We start from the raw sequence: 9,515 nt of genomic DNA, 5'->3' as shown, positions 1-9,515 counted from the left end.
CACTGAGCTGTAGTACACACTGAAATCAATCAAGAAGTGAGCATCCTTTTAGAGGGTGCAGCTTATGGTGAAATATCATAATGAAGAGCTGTTGCCTGTGACGCAAGCTTCCTGGAACCAGGCAAATACAGGGTATTTATTATTTGACCTAAGACATTATAGGTGAAATGAGAAATAACTAACCCATCAGAGGATAGTGGTTAATAGGTCTTGCTCTACCTTTATGCCTATAAAAGTCCAGTACTGCCAGGGTGTATTTGGAGACTTGTGTTTTTAAATGTCTCTATTGATGACCTGGACAAAGTCACTGAACCTCTCCTCAGGTTTGTAGACAACACCTAAGATTGTGTTATTGAAGATATTTGTAAGTTGTGTGCTCTGTTTGCTGGTGCTAATATATTTAATAATGATTCTAACCTTGTAAGCCTCAATTTCAACCATCAAAAGGTACTTAATGACAGCCTGTGAGAATTTACATTGCAGTGCACATTGTTACAGTTATTCAGGCTATGGGCATACTATAAAGAGCTAGTCTTTTTCAGCTCAAGTAGTCCTTGATAAAAGGTGATTCTTACTCCACTAGATCTGTAAGGTTCTGCTCTGATATAGGATACCGTATGCTGTGCCAGATAATAGTAGCAGAAGAACTCCTGAGTTGATGTGGTTAGCTTAACAAAAGATAAAAAATCAAAAGGAGTGAGTAGGAGATTCTTATAGTGTTAAGGACGGGCAGTGACCTTTGCCCTCCTCTTACAAAACATTTCTGATTTAAGCTTTGCTTTTTTTTCTCTCCCTTCATGTTTCTGTCTTTTCAGTGCATTTCTTAAATTATGCACAAAGACAGTCAGTAGGTAGGTTTAGATCTACCATAGCTTTGGCCCATTGTGGATGAGAGCTAAAATACTGTAGATTTTGTGAGTATGCTGTCTTTGCCCAAATAAAAACTATTTGTAGGCAATTGAAATTACAAACCACTTTGAATTTAAAATACTGGTACCAAGTACTTTTCTTGTGAAGCAGATAAAGTTTAATATATATTCAAGGAATATTTAATGTTAAATATATATCTTAAAAATTACTGTATCTGACAGGGGAAAGAAGATTGCTGTTTCCATAGTTTTAACTCCTTTATGTGTTTTCGTAATTTTGTACATCCTGAATGCATTTTAAAGGTTAGAATGTACCACATTGGCCATGAAAAGAATTCTTTTCATCTTCTACTGCTATGGAACTTTTTAATATCGACTGTTACTAAGCCAGCTTGCCATCATCTTTGTAAACGTGATCAGTTATTAAAACTTTTTCTGCCTTCTTTTCAGGATTTATTTGGTGTGAGCATGGTTGTTCCTTTGATGAACCTTCATATCAAATCTCTAGGAGCAAGTCATACAGTTGCTGGAATAATAGGTGAGTTGCAGTACTTGACTGATTTACTGAACAATAAGATAATGTGACCTGGATTATGCCTTACTGCAAATTGGAAGTTGTAACATAATTCTTCCTTGCTAGTAGCATAATACAAAGTAAGGCCAATTTCCCAATAAAACCACCATACTTTGTTAGATGCAAAGACCTGTCCAAACTTGCATACTGACGGTGCTTGGGAAAGAGCACTCTTGGAAAGAACAAGGAAGTCTTGAAGTGGTACTTGTGCAGGTGCTTTTTCAGCATCCAAGAATTCACAGCTCAGCAACTTTGAGAGCCAGAGGTGTTGCTTTTAATTTTATTGTTATTTACAGACTTTGCAAACAGTACTTCTGCAGCTGGTTCTCTGGAGCTTTACAAAGTCCATGATTGCTCCCTGTTTGAGTAAATTTCTTGCAGCTGTCTTTTGGCAAAATATTTAATGTCTTTAGGAGTGTTTACAAGTAAATTCTGAAAATTTGGGATTTTATCTTAAAAAATAACTGATAAGTTTTGTGGTTTGAAGTTCTTGTTTACATTTTATGGCTCTGTCGATGGTTTGTAATGATGTATTTTTTATAGCTATGTGGTTGACATGGGCTCTGTTATTCAGCTTTTTATTACCATCCTTTTTTATTTTGGTTGAAATTTAGCACTTTTTGTGTATAATTCGGGTTCTACGCTGAGTTGAGTATTATTTTAAGCAGCAGTTCATCAAAAATGGGAGAAACAGTATGGCTTGTTTACCGATGGGTCTTGCCGTATTGTGGGAAAGCATCAGAGATGGAAAGTAGCTGTATGGAGTCCCCTATGACAAGTGCAGAAACCGCTGAAGGAGAAGGCATGTCAAGTCATTTTGCAGAGGTGAAAGCCATCCAGTTGGCCTTACACTTTGCTGAACAACAAAAATGGCCAGTACTTTATCCTGACTCATGTATGGCAGCAAATGCCCTATGGGGGTGATTGCAGCAATGGAACCAGTGTAACTGGCAACACGGAGGTAAACCCATCTGGGCTGCTGCACTGTGGCAAGGTATCACTGCCTGGATGGAGAACCTGGTGGTGAAGGTATGCCACATAGATGCTCATGTACCCAAGAGTTGGGCCACTGAGGAACATCAGAACAACCAACAGGTGGATAAAGCTGCTAAGATTAAAGTGGCTCAAATGAATTTAGATCTGCAACATAAGGGTGAATTATTTTTAGCCCACGGTGGGCCCGTGACACTTCATGCCATCAAGGCAGAGGTGCAACATATAGATGGGCTCATGATCAAGGGATGGACTTAACAGTGGACAGTGTTGCCCAGGTCATTCATGGATGTGAAATGTGCTGCAATTAAGTAAGCCAGGCGGTTAAAGCCTTTCTGATGTGGAGGACGATGGCTGAAGTACAAATATGGGGAGGCCTGGCAGATTGACTGTATCACACTCCCACCAACCTGCCAAGGCAAGTGCCACGTGCTTACAGTGGTGGAAGCAACCACCATGTCATGCTCGTGTCATGCTCAGGTCTCAAACTCTTACCCAGAAAGGTTCCGAGTTACTATCTGAGCTTAAACTGTGAGCGTCCTTGGTTATGTGTTAAATTCTACCCTTGGTTTGTCCTGCTCCCTCTTCCTTTTATTCTAGTAAATTATTTCCAGAATGTCTTTCATGTTGCCTCGTTTAAAATTTTGTGTGGTTTTCACTTTCTTAAAAAATGAAGTTAAATTTTTAACATTGGTATTTTACTTGCTTGTTTTAGGATCTCTCTATGGTATAATGCAGCTATTTTCCAGCACATTTGTGGTGAGTTCTAACACTGCATTTCTGAGCATGTTGGTATTTCTATGGATTTTAAAGGGAAAAGGGGTGAGGTTAATAATAGCATTTCTTGATGTTTTGAAAACATTTATAGTGTTCATATAAGCATTTTTGCTTGAATGATCTCGGTTGTAGTTTGCATGGAACATGTTTGTTTCATTTCTAGGGAATTGCCAGATTTTTCAGAACTAAACAGAATACAGTCTTTGGTCAAAAACTAGAATCCAGATTTGGGCTCAGATACGTTACAGAGTATGTTGCAGTCACACAGGGTTCTTCTTCAATGTTAGTGCTAGTAAAGCTGAAGTTTCCTTCAGTGTGGTAGCCTGTCCAAAAAGCAGTCTCACAAGTCAGCTTTTCATAAGCTTGTTACCTAGAGTTTGCTTTCCCTGCTTAATGAGCAGTGCGTTGTAATTTTTCATTTAAATTAATGTATTATGTCTTTGAGCTTTCTTTGGTTTTGTTTTCTGTTAGCAGTTGATTTTTTACATCCTAATCTAAGCAAGAGTGCAGAGATTAAACCTCCTGAATACATGCTTTACCTATCAATCCCTTAGATCCCTCCTTAGCCAGGAGCACCTTTAATATTACCCTGATACCTCCTAGCCTTTTTAAGAGAGGAGATTTTGAGCGTCTCATGAAAAAACTGTTTGGTATTGCCACCTAGAATAATTTACTTCTATAATCTTACGGCATTTTCTTTTGAACTGCAAGACCATTGCCTGCTTTCTCAAAAAACCTGTTTCCCTTTGGAATCAAGATGATTTATAAGAATGCTAAATGCAAGTTTACTGTTTGCCCTTCTCATAACTACTCCCTGTCTGCACTCAGCTGACAAACTCCTCATAGCTAAGATCGTTTGTTTTAGGATGCTCAACAAGTATCTGATACATTGCAACCATTGGTGCAAACAAATATTAGTGATTGGTTGTACTAACATTTTCAGAGTGCCCTTACTACTAATATTTCATTATGTATATTGCAGGACTGTACTTTTAAAACAGGAAAATTATTTTTTAAAAAGCTCTATGCATGACATTAAATGGAATCATAGTTTCAGCAGGTGCAATGGTGGCAGGGCAGAACTCTGCTTGTGTCTTCAGGAATTTAAGCACTTAGGAATGTTGTGTAATAAGCTTATTAAGCTTTCATTAACAGTCCTTTCATCCCTTTTCTCAGTTTAATTTGGAAATATTGGTTGTTCACTGTACATAGTTAAGTGTTTTAAAAAGCTAATCTTTATTTCCTGATTTGTGAAAGGGCTGCTGGAGTGATATAGTAGGAAGACGGTATTCCCTGCTTGCTTGTATTTTTCTCAGTGCACTGGGTTACTTCCTTCTTGGAGCATCCACCACTGTGTTCCTGTTTGCCATTTCTAGGGTTCCTGTAGGTGAGTAAACACTTGGGATTTTCAAGTTTAAATTCCCCATAGTCGCAGCTTGAGAATTACTACTAGGGGAAAACATGGTATGTAGATGGCTACATAGCATCATCACCCAGCAGTACCGGCTGAACCCTAGTAATTGAAACATCTCCACAAATCAAGTATTCTCATGACATTTTCCTGAAAGTAACTTGAAATGTTGTTGTGGTTTAACCCAGCAGGCAGCTAAAAACACCACTCAACCACTCACACACACAGTGGGATAGGGGAGAAAATCGGGAGGTGGGGGGGAGGGGGTGGGAGAGGAGGGAGAATGTAAAATTTGTGGGTTGAGATAAAGACAGTGTAATAGGACTGAAAAGGAAGGAAAATTATAATAATAATAATCTACAAAACAAGTCATACACAATGCAATTGCTCACAGCTGGCTGACTGATGCCCGGCCAGTTCATGAGCAGTGTTCCCTAGCCAGCTTTCTTCCTACTTTATGTCCTGAGCATGACATCACATGTTATGAAATATCACTTTGGGCAACTGGGGTCAGCTGTCCTCACTGTGCCCCCTCCTAACTTCTTGTGCTCCTCAACCTATTCACTGAGGGGCAGTCAAGGTGGGATGAAAAGCTGAAGAGTCCTTTACTTAGTGTAAACTAAAACATCAATGTGTTATCAACATTATTCTCATCCTAGATCCAAAATACAGCACTGTACCAGCTACTAGGAAGAAAATGAACTCTATCCAGCTGAAACCAGGACAATTGTATGTTCAACAGCTGTCACAACTTTTATGCCACCTTGAATGGCTGAATTATATGAGGAGTATAGCAGTACTTTGAAAGAGGCTGTTGTAAGTTTAGTCATAACAGGTACACAACGTACCAGGTAACTGCTGGAAATCTGCATTTGCAATAGAGAATAGAATGATACGTGTTACTGTTTTTTCTTTTGCTGAAAATGTACCTCAAAGTGACACTACAATATTTGGCTGAAATTTTATGTCGCTGCTTCAACAGAATATTTATGTTCTGCAAAAGTGTGTATGTTTGCAGCATTGAAGCTAAGTTTGTGCCAGGATTCATTTCAGAGTTCTTAAAATAACCAAACACCTATTGCCTATATTCTGATATAATAAGCGTTGCTATTACTTTGAACACATCTACTAAAGGCCACTTTTATGGCCCATAGTTTTGATTCAGGAGCTGTTAATATTTAAAGACAACTTGCTAATGAATTATTTAATTGATATTTGACTGCTTAGTAGAAATAATACTTTTAAATTCTAGTAGCACTGTGACAGCATTGCCCTGGTCAGAGGGAAGGAACGTAAAAGATGGCATTATTAATATTTCTGCAGTCTGCTTACTCTTCTGTGCCCTTCTTCGGCCACCCACCAGTTTCCCATAGAAATTGGTGTGTTACAATCCTGGAAATCTTCATACTCAGTAAAGTTGGTACAGAGCTATGTTTGTATTCAGGCAAGCTATTCCTTTCTCACCATTAACCATCCACAAGTTGCTGTTGTACTGGCTATTTTATTCCTAGTGTGCTTCAGCACTGAGCTTAGTTACTTCTCCTTTCAGCAGGGCTGTAGGAGCATAACTTTGAGCAGAGGCATGAACTGATTGCCTTGATCAAAATCGCCTAAGCCAAATCCTTGAACAGCCAGGATGGCAGCTGCAGGACTCTAGCATTGAAGAACTTATGGTTAATGGAGTCTTAAAAATACCAATCATGTAGATTTTGACCATGATAGCTTCTGTCATTTTTAATCTTTTGGACTGAGCAATATATGTTTATTTTGTTTATTTTGCATTGCAGGTATCTTCAAACACACACTCTCAATCTCTAAAGCCCTCCTTTCCGACTTGGTTTCTGAGCGAGACCGCCCTTTAGTGATGGGACGCTTCAATGCAGCCTCCAGTGTGGGCTTCATTCTGGGGCCTGTTGTTGGTGGCTACCTTACAGAGCTGAAAGATGGCTTTTATCAAACATCCTTCCTCTGTGCCTTTATCTTCCTTCTGAATGCTGGTAAGTTGTATGCCATATTTTGCATCTTGGGTGCCTTCATTCCTCACTTTTGTGTTTTTACACTGTTTCTAATACCTTGTATTCATAGTGTGTTTATTATATATGGCATACATGTTCTGTCTACCAGTACTACCCTTTGAATTTGAACCTTTGTGGAAGGGTGGCAATTTTGAAACAGTTAACCTCCAGGTGCTTCTCCTTTGTATTCTATGTATCACTTTTACATTCAGATACAGGGAGACTAGAAATCAGCTTTAGCCTTTAGATCTGTTTATATTTTGTGAGTGTGGCATCTCGATGTTTTTCTTCCTTGCTTGCACTGCATTTAAAATTGAACTGATAGTGTGAATAGCACTAGACTTAATCTTTGAAAATTTTTAAAGTGAAATGACTGTTAAGTCATTTTTAAACTTTGATCTTTACACTAAGTACATGGTTACAATCAAGCTAATGTCTTCCAAGTAAAATTAATGCAATTGAATAAAATCAGCTAATTTCTTGATCTGTATAGGTCTTGTCTGGATGTTACCCTGGAGTGAAGAAAACACTGGCAATAGGGAATGTCAACAAGGGAAAAAAGGAACAGACAGCTTCTCAGCAAAAGCAAATCATGACCTGTGCTTGAAATCAGCTCCTAATGGAGCTATGGCAAGCGGCAGTCTTTTCCAGTCTCCATGGATCCAAGTTACAACAGTGCTGAAGAGGATTAAAGAAATTGCGTGCTCTGATCTGTGGGATATATTTTTAGTGCGATTGCTGATGTCTGTTGCTATACTGCTGTACTACAGTAATTTTAGCCTGGCCTTGGAGGAGAGATTTGGGCTGAAACCCTTGTTCGCTGGATACCTGATGAGCTATAGCAGTGCACTTGGAGTCCTGGCTGGTTGTCTGCTCGGACCGATAACAAGACTCTATCAGCACAACACATACAGAATTTTGTTGCACTCTAGTACTCTTACCTGCACATTGATTCTCCTGTATGCTTCAGCACGGAGCATATGGATGGTCATTTTGTCTTCCACATTCTTAGCCTTTTCAACTACTATAGGTCGTACTTGTATCATTGATCTTGAGTTGACCATTGGTGGGAATGAGGCCAGTGGTACGCTCCTAGGTGTTGGACAGTCCGTGACATCAGTGGGACGTATACTTGCCCCACTCCTTTCTGGAATTGCTCAGGAGTTCAGTCCCTGTGGCCCTCCAAGTCTAGGGGTTGGACTAGCTTTAGCAGCTATTTTGATAATGAATGCAAACAAACAAAAATACTGTAGCCATGGAAATGTGAAGTTAAAAAATCAATAGTTGCAAATTTGGATTGCATAGATGTACCTCAAAGGAGAGGCAAAGTGAATCAGCCTGAGGTGGTGCTTAACACTTGCCAGACTTGTACAGTAGTAACAGGATGTTTTAAGAGGGCACATTATGTTAACGTGAAGGCAAGTGCTTACAAATATTTCTGCTGCAGGAACGTTAAATGTAGACAAATGTTATTCTAACTGGTACCACTACAATACTTGTGAGGGGAACAGGTGTTGCTGTATTGTAGTGGCTGGGATTTTTTTAAGGATTTTTAACCTTTTTGGAGGGAAAAAAGGAATGACATGAAATACACAAATCCTGCTTGTAGCTCACATTTGGAACAGTGTTTATATTGATAATTGTTGGAAGACAGAAATTGATTCCTATTATTTACTCAGAGGAGAATTTTTATTATTTAATCAGAAGGAGAACTTGTAATACAGCTCGTTCGCCTTAATTTCTTATGCTGTGGTCTGTTGCCATTTGTCTGCCATGACAGTAGCTTAGTTACCAGCGTGCTTGTTTATGTCATTTTATTAAGCATACTTTGTCTACAAAACTTGCTGCTCAGCATGATTAGGCACTTTGGAGTGGCCATCTGACTGCTGCTGATGCCTGCTCTTTCCCAGGTAACAGAACTGGGTATGTGCTAACTTCATATATTAGAAGGCCTAAAATGGATAATTTTAGAATAATACGGGGCCATTCAGGCTGAAACTGAGACCAAATGTAAGCTTTATTGAAACTTGAACTGGTGGTTTCTGTTTAGTAATGACTTCTACTGAACAATTTTATCATAAATTATTTGTTAGTATTTCCTGTGCAATTTTTCTACCTTCATTTTAAGAATAAATTTGCTATGACTATTAAAAGTGTACTGGAGCAACTAGAGCAGCTTGTGGAACTGGATGAGTGCATTTTTTTCGTATCTTTGGAAGCATAAGTGACATTTCAGTGACAAGAGAAAAACTGTGTAATTGTTGGTATTATGGTCTTCATTTGTCTACACCACTTTAACTAATGAGAGGTTACTCTCAGAACTATACGATGAGTTGTGGCACTCTCTCCTGTGTTTAATGTTCAAGCTCATATTACTTACCAGTCACCACTGCTTGCATTTCATTTGAAACATACAAAAAAATGTATTTTGCACTGATAACATTTCATATGCTTTCCCTACTATTACTCAATGAAAGTACAAAGTCAACTATGTGTAATTTTGGGTTTGGTTTGTTGGGGTTTTTTTGTTATTAAAAATCAGTTATGTCCTTAAATGCATCCATGTAAATAATGTTGCTGCTTCAGAACAGTCATAGATGGTGTTTTGCATTTTTTTTTTATTTTTATTTTCTTTATCTTTTCCAGTGCATATTATTATTTAAACCCTTGTTGAAACCTCAGTGAAACCAGTGGCAGAACGTTAGGGCTACATATAGAACTCTGAGTTGGTTTAATTGTATATATTGACATAATGAGTATGCCTTGTTAATGCTGTGATTTTAGTACATATTCTCAGAGTTCCTCATTGTGATAATCTGTGTTTCATTTCTCCCTAGGAATGTGAGGCATTTTCAAGTGTCTTATTTCTTCTTGCT

The 9,515-nt window shown here is 38.5% G+C and overlaps 1 protein-coding gene across 1 annotated transcript; it reads left to right on the top strand.

Moving 5' to 3' along the window:
• The first annotated feature begins 1,322 nt into the window (after positions 1–1,322).
• MFSD9 (major facilitator superfamily domain containing 9) lies at positions 1,323–8,396 on the top strand. Its single transcript, XM_080613653.1, has 5 exons — positions 1,323–1,407; positions 3,152–3,195; positions 4,471–4,600; positions 6,412–6,621; positions 7,133–8,396. The coding sequence occupies exons 1-5, from the start codon at positions 1,338–1,340 to the stop codon at positions 7,921–7,923; spliced, it is 1,245 nt and encodes a 414-aa protein (XP_080469779.1). The 5' UTR covers positions 1,323–1,337; the 3' UTR covers positions 7,924–8,396.
• Positions 8,397–9,515: the final 1,119 nt, after the last annotated feature.

The sequence above is a fragment of the Psittacula echo genome (genome assembly GCF_963264785.1).
Source record: "Psittacula echo genome assembly, chromosome: 3".
Taxonomy (NCBI): Eukaryota; Metazoa; Chordata; class Aves; order Psittaciformes; family Psittacidae; genus Psittacula; species Psittacula echo.
This window is presented reverse-complemented; position numbering and strand designations above follow the sequence as displayed.

Coding starts and splice junctions, on each gene's coding strand:
- MFSD9 (XM_080613653.1), top strand. CDS start 1,338: ATGGTTGTTCCTTTGATGAACCTTCATATCAAATCTCTAGGAGCAAGT. Junction 3,196..4,470: donor TATTTTCCAGCACATTTGTG/GTGAGTTCTAAC, acceptor GATTTGTGAAAG/GGCTGCTGGAGTGATATAGT. Junction 4,601..6,411: donor CATTTCTAGGGTTCCTGTAG/GTGAGTAAACAC, acceptor TTTGCATTGCAG/GTATCTTCAAACACACACTC.